The sequence below is a fragment of the Phyllostomus discolor genome, chromosome 2 (genome assembly GCF_004126475.2).
Source record: "Phyllostomus discolor isolate MPI-MPIP mPhyDis1 chromosome 2, mPhyDis1.pri.v3, whole genome shotgun sequence".
In the NCBI taxonomy this organism is placed as follows: domain Eukaryota; kingdom Metazoa; phylum Chordata; class Mammalia; order Chiroptera; family Phyllostomidae; genus Phyllostomus; species Phyllostomus discolor.
The window spans coordinates 93,636,897-93,661,272 of NC_040904.2; the positions used below are offsets into that span (position 1 = coordinate 93,636,897).

A 24,376-nucleotide genomic window follows, 5' to 3' on the forward strand; every position below is an offset into this window, starting at 1 on the left:
AACATCTCAGTGTCCACTCCCTTCAGGCCGTCGCTCATGCTGCCCCCCTCTCACCGCTCCGCCACGCGCCCTGCGCTGTCCAGCAGACCTTTTCTCAGCTATTGCTTTTCCAGTTAGACTGTCATCCCATCAGTCCCTTACATCAGTCACTAGGTCCTGAGAACTTAGAAATGGATTATGGAAGAGTTCTCTATGTTGACCTTTTTTTTTTTTTTTTAAAGTGTTTTTTTTTTTTTTTTTTTTTTAAGATTTTATTTATTCATTTTAGAGAGGGATGGGAGAGAGATAGACATGAGAGAGAGAGAGAGAGAGAGAGAGAGAGAGAGAGAGAGAGACATCAATGTGCGGTTGCTGGGGGTTATGGCCTGCAACCCAGGAATGTACCCTGGCTGGGAATCGAACCTGGGACACTTTGGTTCCCAGCCCGCGCTCAATCCACTGAGCTACGCCAGCCAGGGCTACCTTTTTTTTTTTTTTTTTTTTTTTTTTTAATGAAGATTTCTCCCAGTATACTGTGGAAAGTAAAATTGACTTGGTCACCCTTCTGCTTAAAAACCTTCAAGAATTTATCTTTATTTACCAAAGAATAACTAAACTCCTTGTCCTGGCATTAAAGGCCCTTTGCAAGTCGATGAACTTTACGACCACGTGCTTGATGGTCTCCAGCCTGTCAGCATGGCAACACTCCATGCCACCACCTTGTCTCCCCATGTCCACCAGGAACATCCTGCTTACAGTGCAGAGCCCAGCTCAAGACCCAGCTCCTTGATAACGCCTCTCCTGGCACTCTGTAGGAGCCTCCTTGGTCACAGCGACCCTTCCCTCTACTAAGGTCTCCTCAGAAGGGGATGCATTACACAGTTTATAATGATCCTCGACATCTCTACTGTTTCCAGATCTTGTTTTCCCCACAAAATAGTGAGCCTGTGGAAGACAAGGGGTCATGCATCATTCTCCTCTGTGTCATCCCCAGGGCCCAGTGCTGTCACAAGGCTGTGCAACTCCAGGGTGGGGTGCTCTCTTCCACATAACAATGCTTTCACATACCATTTGTTTAATCTGTCACCCTGAACGAGTGACAGAGTTGCTTATAGAGAAGTAAGCAAACATAAAAACATGAACTGCCCTCTCCCAAATAAATAAATGGTTCCTTTGAAATTTATGATTTTGGTTCAAGAATGCAAAGCTAAATTTGGAATGGAAAGAACAAAATGTATTTAATTTTAAGATGATGGAGCAAAGAAAGTTTTATTTGAAGGCAAATTCTGTCATTCGCAAGAGTATGAGGGAGTTGATGCAAAGGTGTCAGAACCTCTGTATAAGATGAGGAACAAAAGATGGGGGAATGGGAGGAATCACTCTTGGCAGGTCTGCCCTCTCTGATTGATGTTCCCTGTGTCCCTAATTAATATTCCAAGTGCAGATTGATTTCTACGAATGTGAATCACTGGCATACAAACCAAACTCTGTCTTTTGAATTGTAAAATGGTCCAAGTGCAATGCTACTACATCAGAGGACAAGGGAAAAAACATAATATTCATTTCCTTTAAAAAAGGAAAGCATGCACATTAGTACATATTAATCAAATCATTTTGTACTTAGAGTTTTCAGTTAAATTTTCCTAGCTTGGAATGAAACATAGGAAAACAGTGATTACCACATTTATAAGCAGATGAGATGATTCCAGTGAACAGCACTTTTGGAGTCCATTTCTGGATTCTTCAGGAGGAAAGCTGTCCTGAACATGCCAAAGGGGTTTTCACAGTACAAAGATGGTACCTGTTTTCTTCTCTAAGGTCATTCTCCATGGCTTGTGTCTCCCGCTGCAGCTTCTGAAATCTTGTGTAGTCTCTCCAGGCCCGCAGGACCTTCAGCTGGAACTTCCAGTCAGAAAGGGTCCCAGCTTTCCCCAGCTTAATCCTGTTATCAAGCAGCAGCTTGTGCCAGGCAGAGAAATAGCGTTTTTGACACTGCAATGGAAACATTTGGAAAATCATCACTGATCAGCACCAGTGTTTCTAATATGAACTAGAGCCCTTTCCTCAGACTCCCCCCTCACACTCTCTCTAACAAAGGTAGGAACCATTGTCCTGATGGAAGGACACCGTGCAGAACTGTGTTATGCTAATAATGACGAGAAATATTCAAGTCATGAAACTGAGACACTCTCAGCTTTGTGACCAACTAAAATATTCAATCCTTACTGTTGAGGCCCCAGTCCTGTGTGGAGCTGGAGTAACAGTCCCATCTAAGATGTAAGTTAAAGGGCCTGTTTGAGACGCCTGAAAAACCTGCTTCCAACAGGATCTACCCTGCCAGGCTGTCTGGGAGCTTAAAATACCAACCATTTCATTCATTCCTGTTACTGACTCTGCCAATGTCCTGCACAAATAAACATGGAAGATTCCATGAGGATGGAATGGGTTCTCTGGTCTCCAGGAACCAGAGAGGTAAAAACAATAGCTTTAGCTGGGCCACCACTAACTGTGTTAGGGCCTTGGTTGAACAGGCCTAGATACTCAGGCCACTTGCTATCTTCCACTGTGTGCATGTGACAGCAAATAAGACAAGGTTTACTGGCCCTAAGGACATCCTGGAGAAGTACTCTGGCCCTAGTCTTAGAATATCTCTGAGATCCAGTCCTGATGTACGAGTATATCTTGTATCTTCACAGCAAACTTTATGTTCCTAGCACACCAAATTATTTCCATCTCTTGGCCTTGCACCAACCATGCTGTTTCACACTTTTTTATCTATGGTCATCCTAATTCTCCATCCTTTTCTTCCCTCTCTCTGCCTGCCTACTTCAGGAGTCACCTCTCTTAGGGAGCCCTCCTGTTCCCAGCTACTCTCCTAAATGTCAGCCCTCTTCCACTGTATTCCAGAGCAATCTACACTTTCTTCAGTCAAGACACTCAACGTGCTGTATTATAATCATGTCTTTACTGGCTTCCACTAGACTGTGAGCCATCATTCTCTGGAAGGAAGAGACGGGGTCCCATAAATGGGAATGGCAAATCTGGGAGTGTTACCAAGTGTGGGAGCACTAAACAATAGAAAGTGACCTCATAAGAAGTGCCTTTGTGGGACATATGTGGAATGGCGGAAGACCTGCATCAAGAACTGGGTAGCCTAACCAAGCTCAGCCTGATTTACTGCTTCTTTCTCTATAAAAAGACTTATCGTTCACTGTTTCAACACTTAGGAAGCATTCACCACTGTATTTGAATTTGGGAACTCTGAACAAAGTTAAGATATAGATTTTGGGGTGTCATAGGGAGAGAAAATATATACATAAAAGATCTGTAATATGAGGGACATTATGCTAGAATTTTAGAAATTAGCCAGAAATATTTAGCCAGAAATATTTTCTATGTAGGAAACCAGTTCATAGTGCCATTTAATCAAACTACAAAATATTTACTTCCCAACAGGAGAAACCATGTAAAACCTAAAAAAGCCATTATTCCCTTTCTGTTATGTCAAACGAGGGCACATTTTCTGGACTTCAGATTCCATGGAAGGAGGGAGAGATGGCAGAAGGGAGGAAGAGAAGAACGGAGGGGGGAGATTTGCTGAATATAGGGTATCCTTCAGTCGTAACAAGGAAAACTCACAGCTGCCAGGTTCAGCAGATTATGCTTTTTTTTAAAAGATGTTTATTTTATTATTTATTTATTTTTAGAGAGGGAAGGGAGGGAGAAAGAGAGGGAGAGAAACATCAATGTGCGGTTGCTGGGGCCATGGCCTGCAAGCCAGGCATGTGACCTGACTGGGAATCGAATCTGCGATGCTTTGGTTCGCAGCCTGCGCTCAATCCACTGAGCTACACCAGCCAGGAGATTATGCTTTTTGTATTATCTGTTTATCTATCCCACAAAATACAGCATGAAAAAAAAGTGTTCACTTGTATACCATAGTCAACAGAAAATATCTTCTATTTACCAGATTCATTTAAAGGATTCCTCTTGAATGACTTAATTTTTAACTCCTGGAATATTTCTAATGATGAAATAGCACAAACATAATCCACTTTGGCAGCAACACTATTAATAGTGTCCTTCTTGGATTTCTACATTCTTTTTCTCTCAAGTTCAAAGCACCTTACATGTACTATTTTATTAATCTGTAGACCATCATTAGAAAATGGATACTGCACATATCATTATAATTTACATTACAAAGTTAAACTTCAAGTAAAGAAGAGTTAACAACTAAATTCACAAAGTAAAAAGTTAGTGGTACACTTAAGGCTAAAAACTGGAATATTCTGGCATCCTGATGACCCTAGTCTCTTAGGCAAAAAGTCTCACTTCAAAAGGAAAGCATATTCTTCTTCTTTTTTTTTTTTTTTACTGAAAGAAAGAATTCAATATAAAACTTGCTATGGGTAGAAAAGCACTGCTAGAATATATAGGGGGAAAATCTGAGTTGATAAATTCTGTTAATACATTTCTTGAAAAATACTTAAGTTTAGATTTTGAGAGCAAAGTGATCAGTTTTTTTTAAATACATTTTATTGTTTATGCTATTACGGTTGTCCCATTTTTCTTCCTCCTCTTTATTCCCCTCCACCCTGTTATCTGCTCCCACCATCATCCCCCCACCTCAGTTCATGTCCATGGATCATATATATAAGTTCTTTGGCTTCTCCATTTCTTATACCATTCTTAACCTCTCCCTGTCTATTTTGTACCTACCATTTATGCTTCTTACTAATAATAGTTAATAATACTTAATAAGTAATAAGTAATTATTATTAATAATCCTTAATAATTAATAAAATCTATACCTTTCCCCAACTCTCCCCTCCCCCTGATAACCCTCCATGTGATCTCTATTTCTGTGAATCTGTTCCTGTTCTAGTTGTTTGCTTAGTTCGTTTTTGTTTTTGCTTTTTTAGGTTCAGTTGTTGATAGTTTGAGTTAGTTGTCATTTTACTGTTCGTATTTTTTATTTTCTTTTTCTTAGATAAGTCCCTTTAACATTTCATATAATAAGGGCTTGGTGATGATGAACTCCTTGAACTTGACCTTATCTGAGAAGCACTTTATCTATCCTTCCATTCTAATTGAAAGCTTTGCTGGATAGAGTAATCTTGGATGTAGGTCCTTGCCTTTACTGACTTGGAATACTTCTTTCCAGCCCCTTCTTGAGTGCAAGATTTCTTTTGAGAAATCAGCTGACAGTCTTACGTGAATTACTTTGTAGGCAACTGTGTCCTTTTCTCTTGCTGCTTTTAGGGTTCTCTCCTTCTCTGTAATCTTGGGTAATGTAATTATGATGTGCCTTGGTGTGTGCTTCCTTGGGTCCAACTTCTTGCGGACTCTCTGAGCTTTCTGGGCTTCCAGGAAGTCTATTTCCTTTGCCAGATTGAGGAATTTCTCCTTCATTATGTTTTCAAAGAAGTTTTCAATTTCTTGCTCTCCCTATTTCCCTTCTGGCACCCCTATAATTTGGATGTTGGAATGTTTAAAGTTGTCCCAGAGGTTCTTAAAAAGCTCCTTATTTTTTTTTTTGAATTCTTATTTTTTCATTATTTTCTGGTTGAATATTTATTTCTTCCTTCTACTCCAAACCATTGATTGAGTCCCGGTTTCCTTCCCTTCACTGTTGGTTCCCTGTACATTTTCCTTTATTTCACTTTTCATAACCCTGACTTTTTCCTCTATTTTGTGACCACACTCAACCATTTCTGTGACCATCCTGATGACCAGTGTTTTGAACTGTGCATCTGATAGGTTGGCTATCTCTTCATCGCTTAGTTGTATTTTTTCTGGAGCTTTGATCTGTTTTCATTTGGGCCATGTTTTTTTTTTTTTGTCTCAGCATGTCTTTTATGTAGTAAGGGGTGGAGTCTTAGGTATTGGCCAGGGTGGGGCATCCCACCTGGCTGTGTTGTGGCACCATATGGGGGGGGCGGTCAGAGAGGAAACAATGCAGCTTGCTTAGCTCTCTGCCAGCTTTCAGTCACTTCCTCCACTATCCACAGGCAAATTTGGCCCTTCTGGTGCTAATTCCTAGGTGGGTGGGTTTGTGTATGTTCTAGGACCCTGTGGGTCTCTCCAATGAACTCTCCTGCGAGGCAGGGAGTTTCTCCTGTGGCCTCAACCCCCACAGATTTTTACAGTCAGATGTTTTGAGACTTTACTTCCCCATGCTGGAACCTTGTGTTGCTTGGTATGCCTCGTTCCCCAGTTGTTCCTCCCGGTTTATCTGCACATAAATGTGGGACTGCCTGGTCTTCCAGCTGCCGCCTTGCCACTAGTCTTCTCTACCCTCCCTGTTCATCTCCACCCCTCCTACTGGTCTGGATGAATGTTTCTTCTTTGACTCCTTGGTTGTCAGACTTCCATACAGTTTGATTTTCTGGCAGTTCTGGTTGTTTTTTATTTTTAAATTTGTTGTCCTTTTTTTGGTTGTGCAGGCAGGCAAAGTGCATCTACCTATGCCTCCATCTTGGCCAGAAGTCAAAAATGATCAGTTTTTTTTTTTAAGATTTTTATTTATTCTTAGAAAGGGAAGGGAGGGAGATAGAGAGAGAGAAACATCAATGTGCGGTTGCTGGGGGTTATGGCCTGCAACCCAGGCATGTACCCTGGCTGGGAATCGAACCTGCGACACTTTGGTTCACAGCCTGCGCTCAATCCACTGAGCTATGCCAGCCAGGGCTAAAAATTATCAGTTTTAAAGGTCTATAGTTCAGTCTCACTACACAGAAGTTAATATTGGCAAAGTGACAAACTCATGCAGCAAATGCCTTCCTTTCTGCCCCCAACACTAATGTTGCCCCTACCTTTTAAAATTAATTTTTGGGGGTGACACTGGTTTATAAGATTATATAGGTTTTAAGTGCACAAGTCTATGATATATCATCTGCATATTGCACTGTGTGCCCACCACCTGAACTGAAATCTGCTTCCATCACCATGTGTTTGACCCCCTTTACCCTTTGCTACCTCCCACTCCCTTTCCCACTGGTAACCATCATACTGTTTTGTCTGTGTCTATGTTTTTGTTTGTTGTTTTTCTTGCTTTGTTCACTAGTTGCTTTCAGTTTTATATGCCACACATGAGTGAAATTATATGGTTCTTAACTTTTTCTGTCTGACTTACTTCACTTAGCATGATATTCTTAAGATCCATCCATGTTGTTGTAAATGGCAGCTTTTTCAAAATCAGCTTGCTATTGGTTTTTTCCCTGACTACTCAAAAAAGCAATCTCATTAAATTTTTAATTAAAAAAATAGAAGTATGAATCAAGAATAGCCACTTAGATGTTCTTGATTTACAGCACACATTATTCAGGCAAGTAGGAGTCCCACAAATGTGCTTAGAGAAAAATGTTTGGGAAAGGAAAATACTCTGTCTTCTCTGGGAGATGAAAGCACTCTGACTTACGTGGAAGGGACGAGGAGTGGCACACTTTCATAGTCATTATCTGTTTGTTACAGGGTGTAGCCAAGGGGGGGGGGGCCCAAATAGGCATTTGAAATGGGGTCCAGAACTTAAGGTGTCCAGGAGATTTTAAGATGTCTCCATCCCCCACCCCAGGGTGTGGGTTGGGGGAAGGGACAAATGAAGCAGGGCCATTGAGAGCTGTTTTGCATAGCAACAGCCTTGCAGCTAACCTCTGGGTTGGTCATTTAACATATCTATAGCCTTTGGCTGGTTGCATAGATATGTTAAGTAGCTGTGATCAGCTCTAAGACAGGGGAACAGAAGTAACTTCCCCACCCAGAAGTAACTTCCCCACCTAGATGTAACTGGGGGGGTGGGGCAGGTCCCCTGAGTTACAGCGCCTGCGTAGGAGCTCAGAGAGGATTGGCTCCAGGACATGGGGCCACACCTGCCCAGACTCATGATGGCAGCCCAGTAAAGCTGGAAGGATACGAGTTCTGGCATGTGAAGCCGAGTGTGGGAGGAGTTGGAAATGGGGCTGCAGAGGAAGATTGGCTGCGGGGATTTAAAACCCAGATTTGGCGGCCATTGAGGGAAGAACTATGCGGACTCGATGGAGTGGAGAGCCATGCACAGCCCTGAGAAGGAGAGCCACGCGCAGCCCTGAGGAGGAGAACCATGCTGCTTTAGGGAGAAGCACGCGGACTTGACGGAGTGTAGACTCCTGCAGCCCTGAGAAGAGAACCACGCGGCCTGGCAGAGTGGGGACCCCACCCCCCCACAGCTTTAGAAGGGGGAACCACCACCTGGTTTTAAGCAGACATCCCGGCGACTCAGCCGAGCGTGCCGGAACCCAGGGAGGTCTCCCAGTCGAGATGGAGTACTAACTGGGAAGAACCAGAGGACTGCCTAAGCCATGGACTTCTATTTCCTTTCCTGAGATATGGTACTCTGGACTGGGCAAAGGGGGAAGGAAGGAAGGACTGTGTCTGTTTGTGGGTGTTTTTAGGGACTTTGGGATTTTGGTAAAGACATTAGGTCACTACTTTAAGTTGGTATAGCATTAAATAAATGTTTCCTTTCCTTTTCACAAATCTCTGGAATTGAGAGACGTCTTTCCTCTGGCGGCGGACATAATGGACCCGGGGCCTTCTTTCAATAATAGTATATCATCCCAGGCCCCCCTTGTTGTGTTCTGTAACATGTTTACCCTTTCTGTTACCCAGCTGAGCCCCTGCTCCCCCCGGGCCTGCTTCTCCTCTTCAGCTCTACACTCTGTAGTTACAATAGTGCTTCATCTCTTATCTCTTTGAAACAGAACTATTATTTAAAACCACAACTGGGTTGGAAGAGGAATACATTCTGCTTAAGCTGGAACATAGTGTTTTAACTTAGTCAGACAGCCAAACTGACCTAGTTCAGACTCCATTTCTTACCTAGTTCAGTTATTTCTGACAGATTTTCAAATATAGGGGTGGACAAAAGTTGTTTAATAGTAATAAGAATAATATAATAACTAATAAATAATAATACAAGAATAAACTCTGTAGTTTCACATACTCACAACTGTAAAACTACTTTTACCCACCCCTGTATAGTCATGTATTCTTTTACTAATTTCCACATCTTTTTCCACAGTTGTTGTGATAATTAGGGCTAGATTCAGGTCAATAAAATACTGAAAGTCACTGTGGGAAGAACTGTTCCTAAGTACACATCTATCTATAATAATTTTGATAATAAAATACTACAAAGTAAAACTTAGAAACTTTTTAAGTGAAATGCCTTTCTCCTCTCAGAATCTTCTACAAGGCATCATCAGGTCATTAAGGATTCCACTAACGAGAAGAAATGACAGTTCTCCCTGCCAAAAGTATTACCTGCACTGGAATTGCCCTCATTGTTTCGGCAAGAAAGCTCTTTCCTGAAGTGTAATCACACTGCTGTCACTGGGAATGATTGACTTTAGGTGGAACGGCAATTTGCTATCTAATCTTCATTGTAATGCTAACCCTGTCACTAGAGACGCTTGTTCTGATTAATGAAGTGGGTAACTCATCAAAATTCCTCAGCTATTTCCCTTTTGTGAGAAAGCTCAGTGATAATTGCTAGAAATTCTCTGCCATGGAAAAATAAACAATGAATTGCAAAGAGGACACAAATGTCAACAAGTTCACAACTTATCTCTGTCAATGGAAATAACTGGTGCAACTAGCAGTCTAGGGGAGCTGGCCACGGTGTGAATGTTAGCAATCAAGCTGCACTCTCCCCACAGTCCTCACTGACCCCTTGTTGCTTCCAGGCCAAAAGGAACAGGCATTGGATTGCTACCTAAGGAAGTAACCCCCAACTCCTTTTTTTCCTTTTGGGAACTACTATAGCTGGGCAAAAGACCCCACAGACCACATGAAGTGTGTGGCGGCTGGAGAGGGGAGGACCTATGCATTGGCAGAATAAATACCCTGGGAAGGAGCAGCACTGAAAAGTACTACCTTGTGAACCACGCTACTCCTGATTTTTATAATTTTCAAAAGAAAACAGAGGAAATCATTGCGTCCCCTAACCCTATGTTCCTATAACTAGTCACATTAGGAACAATACATTTAACTCTCAGCACGCAGTGCTAAGACTTGATGTTACTGAGTTCCATGGAAAAGCCTAGAGGCCTAAACTTTGACAACCACTGCTGGGTGAAATGCTACCTGTGTCTACTGGCTATAGACAAAAAGCTACTTTTGTTATATACCGGAAGATGTGATGCTCATTTTACTCCAGTATTTAAATTATCTTTCTTCTTTAAACTTAAAAAAAATGTAAATTATAGAAATTTAACAAACACATCCAAAAGTAGAACAGAAGAATAAATCCCTCACTCAGCTTCAAAAATTATCAACATTTGGTACTCTTGTTTCAATCTCCTTTACCTACTTTTTTTCTGAAGTATTTAAAAATAAATCCCAGGCATCAGACATTATATCATTTCACCCATAAAAGCATCAATATGTATTGCTAACATAAGGACATTTTGTAAATTCTTCTTAATGCTGTTAAGAAGTTTTAATCAATAATACTGCTATAGTAAGCTAGTTCTGCTTCACTCTAGAAGTAGAATTTCAGAGAGCAATGGCTTAGTCTCACCATACAGTAAATTCTTAACCAGTAAAACTCTCTGGGATCTTTTAAGGCAGAATGACCGTAACACAGCTATAACCTCACTATTCATTAATCTGGGGCTCCTTTTGCAAAATAGCCTGGACCAGTTTTCATGACTTTATTTATTTTTTAAGCGGAAAGGCAGACCTACCACTCCCTATCACCTTCTCTTCCCTTTCCTTTCTTCCTTTTCTAGACCTTCTTCTCCACTTTACGAAACCCCGCTCCCTGCCTACTTTCCCCACTCCCAGCCACACACACACAAACTATGCCAAAAGTACACCTTATCTCAGAATACATTAGACAAATGCGTGATTCGCCTCTATGGAAGTCTAACAATAAGACGATGATGGGATACCATTTTGTTTCTCTCTCATATGGTTTTCAAGATCCTTATAATATTCACCTGAAATGTCTAGTGTTTAGGGGGAAAAGATATTCTACTCTGTACAAGTTTAGAGGATAGACTTTATTTATGCCAAAGGCTCTTGTCTTAGTTTTTCAAAAGCAGATTTTAATTAGTTTATTCCCAAAGAAAAAAGAATTATATGTACATAAATAGAACCTGTGGGATCAAAAAAAGGCTTTATGTTTGAAAAGCAAAACACCAGTGCAATGGTTTGGTAACTTGGTCCTCACTGTCCCTTCTGTTAGAATAAGGAACCCTGGTTACTTGTAGGGTGAAGGTAAGAAAGAATATAATAACAAAACGAACAACCTCATTACCAATCCTAAAACTACTTGAAAAATTTCCAGAGTTGGCTATATTAGGTAACATGTAATAATAATGTAAATACTAAATTGTACACTACACGTGGTTCTTGGCAATAAAGAGGGGAGTTACACGAATCCCAATATTCTCCACCTATGTGCCCGACATTTCTCTTTCTTGCAATTTTATTTGCAAAGTGGCATTTCCTTCATTTCTTTCCCCAAACAGACAACATTGCTGAGAGCATGGTTGCTGTATTTCAGTTCAGAAATGGGTTTGTTTCAGTAGTGTGTAGGCAGTCCTGGTAAAACTAAGATCTTTGGGAAGGAATCATGGTATATAAGTGAGGTACTTAACCACAGTTTTCATCATCTTGTCACAGAAAAATCCAGGCTTGTTTTCCATATGTACTCATGAGCCTTTGGTTTAGTTTGGGGCAGCCTTTTGGAAGACACAATGCCACAAACATAACAGTAACAATGACTCCTTTGGGTCATTACTATCTTACTCTCAAACAGAAAAAAAAACAACCAAATAAGCAATTTTGGTTTCCCTATAGGCTAAAGATTTAGGTTAGTGGCAACTCATCTTTCACTGTTCCAACTTTCACAAACAGGAAAGATCATAGACTTTCTTATCTCATTAAGAAAACATGAAATGTATTTCGGAATAGGGTGCAAAATTACAAAGGCTATTTTCCAAATGGTATAAGAATTTCATAGTTAATCCCTCATTTCTGCTAATTAGCAATGACATGTGTATCGCTGAACTTCCCCAAGAGATTTCACTGCAAAATCAAAGAAAAAATAAGAGGCAAGAAGTAGAAAGTTTCTATAAAAAATAGCTTTTTTGATAAAACAAAGAGACCTAGAAAGGAAATGTGTGGGAAAGATGTATGTATAGCTCTGCATCTGAACTTGTGCTTTAATGAGAGCCTGCTCTGCTTCTCTCAGAAAGTCTTCTATGAAATAATGTGCTCCTAATATGACGTTAAGAGATTGTTTGGAGGAGCAAACACGATCCAGAGTCAAAGCACAAAAAAGTACAGAAACTAAAGGAGCCTGAAGTCGAGCAACTCCTAGAAACATTCAGTCTTCCTGCAGACACTCCATAGAGCCAGCTGCTGGGCTTGTGCCAGTGTATATTCTGAGGGTGCTGACAAGAGCTTCCTGTTGTTTAGTCGCTCACTGCGAAGCCAGCTACGCATTTCCCCCCTTTTATCCTGTGGTCATATTTAAGCTGCTGAGTATCCAAGTTTCATTTCCCAAGGGCAGCCTCGGGCTCCTTTAGAACCAGGCTAGGAATGTGGACTGGGACCAAGAGGATCCCAGAGGGCCTGCTACTCTGGTGGCATTTACCAGAGGACCATGCTGTCTCTAGCCAAGTCAATGTAAAACCCTGAGAAGTATGGCAGGTAGATTTTTCCTGCGTCTCAGCTACACCCATATGCACTGGGGAAATCTAAGTTAGAGGCACTGACAATAATTCCACTGAAGGGGAGAGAAGAAAAGAACTAACCTAAGTAACTTTGAAAAACAATATTTTGGCTAATATGGCTAAAACCAAAAATAACTGTACAAATATTATACTCTAGTTAGTAAATTTGTTTCCATAGCTGTATGGATTAGGAATTCTGAAACTATAATATACTAAATAAACAAATAAGAAAATATATTTTAAATAATAAGCCTCAGGTTTCTCACTGTCCAAGAAAGAAGTTGCAGACAAGCAAGAAGGGAAAGCTATGTGGAAACCTGTGGTACTGGGGTAGGGCAGAAGTTATCATTATAAACTCATGATTAAAATATATACAGATACAGAAATAATGTACAAATAAGGAGGAGGGATGGCATGACCCCTGTGTTGTTGCACTGGAACTGGATGTGATAGTATGAACTCATGGATTTCAATATACACACGGATAGACACAGAAATAACATGTGTGTGCATGGGTTAGTATACATATATATATTTTATTTCCCAGTCCTGTCTGCTGAGAGGGTCCAGAAACAGTGACATTCCAGGAGCAGTGAACACACCTAGTTCCAAGGTCTTGGTTTCTAAATATTATTCTCCAATAAAAGGAACCAGGGTTCCATGTAAAAGTAGTTGATTCCAGGGTTAGGGCAGGGAAAATACGACACAAGCCTGAAACATCTTGTGGTGAAAGAAAGAAAGGGAGCACCCAAAAAAGCATTCAGAAAGGGCAAAAGAGTCAACCTAAAGTATTTCCTAATGGCTAAAGTTAGAACAATTTGAGTAGCAAAGTAAAAACAACCATAATATTAGATTATAGCTCACAGAACACAATAAATATCCACAAGCCTATACTGCTACAAATAAATAATTGAATAATTGAATAAATGAATAAACAAACAAATGGGGGGAAAAGGACAGTTTTTCCTTCTAAAAGAATTTCAATTAATAAATGGAGAATAAATAAGTATAAAAATATCATTAGACAAACACCTCACTATGTAACTGTTACAGGTAAGCTCCACCAATGGATATTAAATTAACAGGTTAAAGTTTAAGGAAAAGCAGGATAGTTGCATAGTTTCACAATATTTCCTCTAAGGCATTTATGAGTTACAAAGGGGAAATAGTAACTTTCCAGTGGGGAAACTCATCAGACAAGGTTAACATCAACAGTAGTAAGATCTATTAGTGCTATGTGCCCTGGATATGATATGCTGAGATGGGCAGAGCCTCACTTTTTGTAGTATTCTTACCAAAGTGTATAACCTCAATCTAAACAGAAGAAAACATCAGAAAACCAAAACTAAAAGATATTCTACAAAATACCTGACTAGTACTCTTCAAAAATGCCAAGATCATAAAAGACAAGGAAAGACAGGTACCGGGAGGAGACTAAGAAGACATAACAACTAAAGGCAACATGAAATTGTGGACTGAGTCCTGGAACAGAAAAAGGACCTCAGTGGAAAAACTGATAACATTCTAATAAAAGCTACAGTTTAGTTAATGATATTTAATAGTATTATACCAATGTTAATTTCCTAGTTTCGATAATTATACTATGTTTATGTAAGACATTAAAATTGGGGAAAACTGGGTGAAGGGTATTCAGGAACTCCGTGTACTATTTTAGCAACACTCTGTATATCTAAAATTATTTCAAAATAAAAACTTAAAAACAATAAAGTATAGCTTCAAATCAAATAGAATCTGTGGCAAGATGGAAATAATTAATTCATAATCTCTCATTTTAAAATACACTGGCTGGTCCTTTTAAAGTCGAGTAATCTATTTTAGTAGGGCACTCAATTTGTAAAACTCTTATGTGTCTTAAATTCATACCTAGCACTTCTATCTAAAACATACATTATTTCTTCTTGTACAGCAGGCTTCAATAAAATTTAAAAGTTAATCTTATTGGGAACACAAGTCTTATTCATCTCTCACTGGCTGGGTAATACATCACAGCACTTTTTCCTTATGCCATCTCAAGAAGGCCCCCTGAGTACTGATTTCCCTTCCTACTTACTGTCAGAAATCCAAGCGGTTACTGCAGCAGGATGAACTAACTTCATGAAGAATGCAGCATCGAAGACTATTTGCCAATCTTTCTCAAAATGTTAATCCCAGTTCTTAACATTACCTCCCCACCACACTTTCCTCTTTATTCCTAAAGCCAAAACTCTGACCAAATTCTTGCTATTTTATATCTGAATAATTATGATCTCTTGACCATTAATCCAAAATGCCACCATCAAATACAACTAGCTTTCTGAAAAAGTTACTCAGTTGGGCTTAGTGTTATTTTGCCCCATTGCTGATGGAGCCCTTTGCCATTCTACAAGAATGCTTATAGATGATGTGACAGAATGATGAATAAAAAAACATTACAAGTCCCACCTGGTGATTTTCCTTGTAAGTTTGAATTAATAACTCTTTCAGTTTCTTCTTTCTTTCTTTTGCCAATTTTTCTTCCTCCTGAAGAATATGAACATGTTGAAACATGCCCTTCTCTGGATGTTTTGGAGAACTTTCTTCTTGCTTTTTCTTTTCTCTGTTTATAACAATTTAAAAATACATACATAAACAATAGACTTAATAATGAGTAATTACAGACCATTGTGGAATGAAGACTAAATTTTCCATCAGAAGACACAGATTTAGATCTGGCTTTATTTATTTATTTATTTTTAAAATTTTCATTTCATTTTATTTTATTATTTTTTTAACGTTGTATAAGTATAGCTGTCTTCATTTTCCCCCAACACTCCCCACCCCCGCCCCACCCATCCCCACCTACCATCCTTGATCCTACTCTCTTTGGCTTTGCCCATGTGTCCTTTAAACATGTTCCTTGACATCCCTTCCTTTTTTTGTCCCATAACCCCCCTCCCCCCACTCTCTGGTTACTGTCAGTTTGTTCTTTATTTCAATGTCTCTGGTTACCTTTTGCTTGCTTGTTTGTTTTGTTGATTAGGTTCCACTTATAGGTGAGATCATATGGTATTTGTGTTTCAGTGCCTGGCTCATTTCACTTACATAATGATCTGGCTTTAAAACTACATGATAGGGCCCTGGCTGGTGTGACTCTTTGCACTGAGTGCTGGCCTGAGAACCAAAGGGTTGCTAGCTTGATTCCCAGTCAGAGCACATACCTGGGTTGCAGGCCAGGTCCCCAGTAGGGGATGTTCAAGAGGCAACCACACATTGATGTTTCTCTCTCTTTCTCCCTCCCTTCACTCTCTAAAAATAAATAAATAAATAAATCTTCAAAACAAAAACAATAAACTACATGGTATGGTGATTATTTTTGAGCCTTAATTTATTCCTTTTTTAAAATAAAACATGGATTAAATGAAGTGAAATTGTTATAATGTGCTCTGAAAAGTAGAAAAGTATTATCTGCTCATGGTAAAAAACTGGATGGAGATAAAAGCTATCCATATTTCCACACAGACTAAAACACTGATAACATGCCAGTGCTGTTTCACTGTAGAGTCACTGTTTATTCATTTCTCCACTATTTATTAATGCCTGTTATCATAAATAATATTACTTTAATTATCTTTTTGCACAAATCTTTGTCTGGATTTCTGATCATTTTCTTAGGGCAGTTTCCCTAGAAGTGGAAATTCCCAGGTCAAGTGATACTAACATTTTTATGGCTCTTGTGTTTATTGCCAAATTGCCTTCTGGAACGTTTAAATCAGTTCATCCGCCAGAAGAAGAGCACAGTATCTGTTTCACTGTAACCATGGATAAAATTCTAACTTTTAAAAGAAATGACTGGTGAGTGATCATTTGCTGAGTGCCCACTGGAGCAGAGCTCCCTGCTACCAACAAATTTTACTTGCTTCACAGTTTATTTCAGGTCAGCCTAGATTTCTCAGGGCTTAAGAGCAACGGGAAGAGCATGGTTGACCTTAGCAAGAAGTCACTAAAACACTGGTGATTGCTTTCTAAGAGGAATGGCATCCAGAGGAGGCCTGAGCCTAGCACTTGAAAGTGAAGGGCAAGCCCACTGCAGAGCTGTTTTAAACTGGGTAGAATGAGAGCAATCAAGAACACAGAGGGAAAAGCTGTGTGGGCTAATGGGGGTGGAAGCGGTTATTTAATAGGTCTTTGTGGCCTCTCTGAGTATTCAGTCACTTCAGGCACACTGTTCCAAGGCCTTTGCAGTTCAAGCATCAATGCTGTGTCTCTGAATAAATACATGTTATTTCCTTTGTGAAGCTCATTTTCTTCATGAGGATACACAATAGTACTACATCCTGTGAGAACTATTTTGATTTTCCTTTTATGTCAGATATCCTTTTCTTTATCAGTGGCAGCCTGGCAATGCAGACTCTCCCTATGATTGTCATAAGACACTACACTGACACCATTCACAATAGAATGAGGCACAATTAGTGACTGTGCATAAGGAAACATGTTAAACCTTCAAAATGTTCAGGTAATCTAAGAGATGGAAACTAACCAATATAATACCTATTACAAGTGCAAAATATATTGAAAATGATGATACTTCTCAATGCTAAGAAAACTGGTAAACTGGCCCACGGCCAGCAATAGTAATATAATAAGTCCAATCCATTTGGAAAGCAACTTGGCAACATTACAAGAGTCATAAAAAGGCCTATACCATTTAACTCAGTAATTACAATCCTAAGAATATAATTCAAAAGAATAAAAAAGTTCTTTGCTTAAGGATGCTCAGTGCACTATTAGTGAAAAAGTCTGAAATAGCTGTAATGCTTACCATTATAAGGAGGGGAGATTATTATATAAATTATGGTATAGAACTCAATGGAGTAATGTACAGACCTCAGGACTCCAGTTAATGTGATAATTACAACAATCAGATAACAAATTAAATGCACTTTATAGTATGTAAATTAAGTATGTAAAAGGACAAAGACCAGGAAGACATATGGAAGAGTGAAAAGAGTTAATTTGTTAAGATGGTAGAATAGTGGGTGATTTCTTTGTTGTGTTTTGTAATTTTAATGTTTGTTCACTTAAAAAAACTTTAGAGTACTTCCAAAATGACTGCTTAAACAAAAAACGAACTCTACACTGCTCATTGCAGCTGACTTACATTTTCCAAGCCTCTTCCACGGTGCGCCTCCTCTCAATTATCTCTCTCCGCAGCTTTACCATCTCCCTTTGAATCTCCTCCTCCTCTTTCTTGGCCTCCAGAGCCTTCCTTTTCTTCTCTTCCTGTACCAGATACTGAGCCTCTAAGAAGGCCGATTTTTTCAGGGTCTTTTCAATTCTCTGGCGCTCTAATTCTTTCTCCCGTCTTAAGCGATTTTCTTTTACCTTAAGGAGAATACAAGGGTAAAACGCAGCTTTTCAAGTAGAAGAGATTTGCAAAATCATAGAACACATTTTGAAGTTCAGAATATACCCATTCTGCTCCAGAACCCCACTGTTTATCGGAAGAATGGAGGGAATTCATTTGTTTACTGAGTAAGGGCCAATACAAAATTCTAAGTGAAGTTAGGTAAGATGACTCTCAAACAGTTAGGGAATTATCTGCACCACGGAAAAGTTGAAAATCTAATGGGTCAGCTGCCAAGGTCTGTATTCTTATTTAGTAATGATTTCCCACCCATAAGATTTTTCAAAATATACATTACTACTACTTATTTATGCCATGTCTGCATACTAATTATAATCTTTTCAAAAATAATATTTTGGGGAGGCTACACTGTGAAGGATAGAACGGTGATTTATAGATGGTTTCCAACTTATGATGGTTTGACTTACAAGTTTTTGACTTTACAAAGGTACAAAAGCAACATGTCTTCAGTAGAAACCATACTTCAAATTCTGAATTTTGATCTTTTTCTGGGCTAGTGGTATGTGGTATAACACACTCTTGTAATACTGGGCAGCAGCAGTGAGATTATTTGGCCCACCTGGAAGCTAATGTAAATGTCCTGAGCACGTTTAAGGTGGGCTGGGCAGAAGGTGTGTTACCGTATTTTGCTGTGTACATGTGCAATTTTTGACCAAATTTTTGAGGGAAAAATAAGGATACACATTATACATGGGTAGTACTAATTCCATTTCTATATAGATGTTTTTACTTCTTTTATTTATGCTTATGCATTAAAAGTGTAACACTAGAGAGCAATAATAATATTATATGCAAAAGAATACCCTGGAATATGTTAATCAATTTTGTTTCTAAATATAAATAAGTAAAAAATTGAATTAAAAATTAAAACAAAAGATTTTTCTCCTGAAAGTTTGGGCCAAAAATGTGGGTGTGCACTATACACAGAAGTGCATTATACATGGCAAAAAATGGTAAATGCAGTTTTGACTCACGATATTTTCAACTTACAGTGGATATATTGAGGTGTAACCTCATCATAAGTCAAGGAGCATCTGTATTGCCTTAAGGAACACCACAATCCTTTATTCATTTCTATCACTATTTAAATATATTAGTGATTCTGGGTCAAATTTGAAAATCAAAACCATGAACTTCACAGATATCTCTGAATAAGCACAGTAATTTTAAAAAATCAACTAATTTGCAGGGGTGTCCAACCTGCTGCCTGTGCACTGCATGCAGCCCAGGGTGGCTGTGAGTGCAGCCCAACAAAAAATTCTAAATTTACTCAGAACACAAAGATATTTTTTTATGGTCATGTGTTGTACTGTATTTAATGTGTGGCCCAAGACAACTCTTCTTTTCCTAGTGTGGCGTAGAGACACCAAAAGGTTGGACACCCCTGCTAGAGGCGTGACAGTTATAAATTAAGGAGTGGTCCTTTCCCTCCTGCTTCACTTGACTTTACTCATATCTAACCCTCCAGATATGACTTCTAGGTAATGACTATCTCTTATTGAAATGTCTTTCTTCCTTCTTGTTACAAATCTGAACCAGGGTGTACTTCTGTGCAGTTTTTCTAACATGCCCAGTCCTGATTAGGCACACCTTATCGTTTAAAGCAATCAGAAGTTCAGTGTTATGAAAGACAGCACACATGTGTACACATGAATTCTGGTTTAGTCTCAGCTATGGACATGTGGCAAAGATATGGTCCTTCTGATTCCCTGAAGCTTCTCTGCAAAGTGTGGAGATGCATCTTTTTCCTATAACCTACTGTTCCCTTGAGAGAAAAGAAAGTTTCCATATGACTTTCTAATTCAAAACAGCTGAACTAGATTTAATTCAGATTTGTCCTCCCTTTCAAATTATAATCACAAAATGAGTGAATTTTTTTCAGTTGTCTAGAAAAGCATTATCATTATAACATTCACCAGAATATTCATGATATTAATATACTGATGTCTCAATTCAAAAACCAAATTCAAGCAAAACCCAATCTACATACTTATAACAGGAAGTACCACATCCAACTAATAAAGTTCATCCCACAGCTCTATTGGTCAAATTCAATTATTCCCTTTTTGGAAGTTTCTTAAATAGTTTCCTATCCTCAGTTTATGAGCACTACTTTTCTTCTGAAGTTCTTTTATTTTATTCTTTCTAACTGAACCACAGATGGCACCCTTTTTCATAATAAATCCTCAGTCTTTATTTAAGCTTATTAAATGTGTTATACAAAGATTGCTTCCTGTTATCCATTTTAATTTTGTTTTTCCCTCCCACCTGCTTATGTCTTATCTCCATGGTAAGACGAGGATCCTTCTGCCACTTCTTGTCTTGCTTTCCATTCATTCCAAGATCTTCCAACATCCCAGAATCCACCACATCTTTATGGAGCAGATGGTCTATAAATTTTTGAACAGTGGTACTTTCCTCTTCTTCCTCCAAATAGCCACAGAAATCTGGGGGAAACAGAAAAATGACAAAAAAAGAAAAAAAAATAAATTTAAAAATGTTAAGATAATTTCCATATTTATATAAACAATGCTGGTACAATAAAAATACAATAGTGTTAGTGTTCAATACATAGTAACTGATAATGCCAATTGGATGAGTATAGTCCTCACCAATTAACTGCACTGAGAGGGAAAATACCTCTACTCATGAAGAATTGCCCTCACCCATGTCACTAAAGACTTCCTCGCAAATTTATTTAATCTAAACATCCTTGAGGACTCTGTTACCTTTTTTGTTTTCAATCATCACCTGAGGACATATTCTTGTTGTTTTTAGAAGTGGGGGTGGAGAAAGAGAAGCATTGATTGGTTTCTGTTCCATATACGCCCCTACCGGAGATTAAACCCAAGACCTTCTGGTCTATGGGACAATGCTCCAACCAACTGAGCTACACTGGCCAGGGCTCTATTTTTTTTAAAATAACAACTGCAGTTGTAATTAACAAATAAACTAAATATTTAAAAGTTTACAATAAGTTTTGACATACACATATACCAATAAACCGTTAATACAATCAAGATAATGAACACATCTGTCAGCCTCAGAAACGTCCTCATGCTTATTTGTAACTCTTCCTCCCATTCTTCCCCAAGCTCTCTGCCCTAACCCAAGCAAACACAGACCTGCTTTCCATCACTACAGATTAGTCACATTTTTAGAATTTTGTATCATTTAAATCTATGCTATGTACTCTTGGGGGTAGGGAAGGTCAGGCTTCTTTTACGCAGCGTAATTATTTTGAGATTCACCCATGTTGTATCAATAGTTTATCTCTTTTTATTGATGAGTAGTATTCCATTGCAAATGTATACCACAGCTTATTCAATCCTTCATCTGTGGAAATAACATTTTGGTTATTTCCAGATTTGGGCTATTACAAATAAAGTTGTTATGAACATTTATGTACAAGTTCTTATATAAACATGTCCTTTCTCTTCCCTTGGGAAGAGAAACTTTTTAAGAAACTGCCAAACTATTTTCCAAAGTGGCTATATGATTTTATATTCTCACTAGCAGTATAGGAACATGCCAGTTCTTCTACATCCTTACCAATACTTAGTAAGGTCTTTTAATTTAAACCATTTTAATAGGTATGTAAGTGGTAGTTTTAACTTGTGTTACCCTAACAATTCACAATACTGAACATCTTCCTTGTTGATGTTCTGTTTAGTACACTATGTAGTTACATACACTATTAAAAATAGGATATTGCCCTGACAGGTGTGGCTCAGTGGGTTGGGCATCATCCTGTAAACCAAACGGTTGCTAGTTTGACTCCTGGTCAGGGCACAAGCCTGGGTCGTGGGCCAAGTCCTTGGCTGGGGTCATGCAAGAGGTAACCAATTGATGTTTCTCTCTCCTTTTCTTCCTCCCTCCCTTCTCCTCTCTCTAAAAATAAATAAATAAAATCTTAAAAATAAAGTAAAATAAAATGGGGTATTGAAGTTTCTAGCTGACATTGTTGAACTACCTATTTTTCCCTCCAATTTTGTCAGTTTCTGCTTCACATATTTTGGGACTCTTTTGTTACATGTACATACGTTTATGCTTATGTTTTCTTGATGGATTGACCCTTTGATCATTATAAAATGCCCTTTTTTGTCTCCAGTAACACTTTTTAAAAAAAAATCTTAGTCTTTTTTTTTCTTGTATTAGCAAGCTGCTCTTGTTCTTTTTCTGGTCACTGTTTGCATAGTTATCTTTTTCCACCCTTTTACTTTCAACCTTTTTATATCTTTGAAACTAAATTGTGTCTCCTATAAATAGCATATAGGTAGGTCATGTTTTTAAATTCAATCTGCCAATCTGTCTTTTGATTGGAATGTTTAATTCATTTATATTTAATATAATTCCTGATAAGGAAGGAAATACATTTATCATCTTGGTATTTGTTTTTGATATGTCTTATGTAAATGCCCTTTGTTAAGTTAAAGACTTTACCTTCTATTACTAGTTTGTTAAGAGTTTTTAATTAGGTCAAAGTACTTTTCCTATGTCTACTGAGATAATCACATGTTAATTAATATTTTTGGTAAGCATCGTTTTTATGGCTACATAATAATTTTGTTTAATGTTTTACTAAAAAAAATGAAATTAAATTAAACTAACTCCCCCAAAACAAAACTCTATAAGCATAAGATGAGTGAGATCTGGTATGACACTAGGCAGTAATAGCCAGCCTAAGTAAAGAGACATAACTAGCTGTATTAGCACCATAGGAAAGGAAATAATAGTTTCACTACATTTCATATGTGCTTCAGAATAAATATGAAGTACTAAAATGCCTCACTTTAATAATGATATTAATAAACTAGAAAACATTCAGAAGGTGGCAACTGGGATAAGATCTAGACACAATTAGATAATAAAGAACTGTTGAGAGAACTGGGGTTAATTCAATCTAGGAGCAGTAGAGTATATGAGGGATCAGATATTATTACAGCTTCCACAAAAACATAAAGACTGTTCTTGAGAAAGGGAATACATTATTATTTTCTGTGGCATTATAGGGTAAAAGTTACTGAGGACAACTTCTGGCCATGATGGAAGTGTAGGTAGACACACTGTGCCTCCTCACACAATCAAAAGGACAGCAACAAATTTAAAAACAAAAAATGACCAGAACGGCCAGAAAGTCGAGTGTATGTAAGTCCATACACTTGGTTACAACCAAGTATAACAGGGTGTGGTCAAGAGGGGGGCAAATAGGGATTTCTAATGGGGTTCAGAACTCAGGGTGTTCAGGAAATATTAGAGAAAAATATATATATGATGTCCTTACCCCCACCAATCTGAGCTGGGGGAAGGGACACATGGAGGGCCATAGAGAGCTGTTTTGTACGGCAACAGCTTTGCAGCTAACTTTTGGCATCATCATTTAACATATCTAAAGCCTCTAACTGGTTTCACAGATATGTTAAATTGCTGTGGCCATGCTTTGAGCCAGGGGGATGGGAGTGACTTCAACCCAGGATATAACTGGGAAGCAACTCCCCCTGGTTACAGCGCCTGCGTGAGAGCTTGGAGATGACTGGCTCCAAGCCATGGGCCATGCCTCGCGGACTTACTATGGCAGCCCAGCAAAGCTGGAAGGATACAGGAATGCTGGCAGGTGTGGGAGGAGTTGGAAATGGGGCTGCAGAGGAAGATTGGTACTGGGATTTAAACCCAGAGGCAGAAGCCCTGACAGGAATCACCAAGTGGGTTCGGGTTGCTACCTGTTGCCATGTGGCTTAGGAAGCAGGAGAGACTTTGCCTGGAAGAAAAGGAGTGAAAGGACTCTTGCTGATGGGCCATGAGAAGGTGCCACATGGCTTTGGATTAACTGGAGATCGTGGTGATGACACAGCTGATGGTGCCAGGAGCCTGAATCACGGACTTCTACTTCTTTTTCTGAGATACGGTACCCTGGACTGGGCAGAGGGAGAAGGAAGGACTGTGTGTATTTGTGGGTATTGTAAAGAACTTTAGTATTTTAACGAAGACATTAAGTCATTACTCTAAGTCTGTATAACCTTTGAATAAATAATTCCTTTCCTTTTCACTGATCTCTGGTATTGAGAGATGTCTTTCTTCTGGTGGCAGGCAAAGCAAACCTAGTACAGGGGGGAACCCCTAGAGAAAAAGGGGGAGTCCTTTTGGTAATAGTATATCATTCACTCCCCCCGGGGTCTGTTCTGTAACACAAGGAGTTAAAGAAGCAACATTCATCCAGACCGGTAGGAGGGCCAGGAATGGGAAGCCGGGGCAGAGAGGACTCGAG

The 24,376-nt window shown here is 38.9% G+C and overlaps 1 protein-coding gene across 3 annotated transcripts in view; it reads right to left on the reverse strand.

Annotated features, from left to right (window-relative positions):
- Positions 1-24,376, reverse strand: part of CCDC191 (coiled-coil domain containing 191) — an 84,743-nt gene that overhangs the window by 39,829 nt on the left and 20,538 nt on the right. For all 3 annotated transcript variants that reach the window (XM_036018117.1, XM_028504425.2, XM_036018118.1), the window contains 4 exons: positions 20,380-20,558; positions 17,845-18,068; positions 15,147-15,300; positions 1,781-1,971 (listed from right to left, as the gene is read on the reverse strand). In XM_036018117.1, coding sequence (XP_035874010.1) covers positions 1,781-1,971; positions 15,147-15,300; positions 17,845-18,068; positions 20,380-20,558 — 748 coding nt within the window. The remainder of the gene's footprint in view (positions 1-1,780; positions 1,972-15,146; positions 15,301-17,844; positions 18,069-20,379; positions 20,559-24,376) is intronic.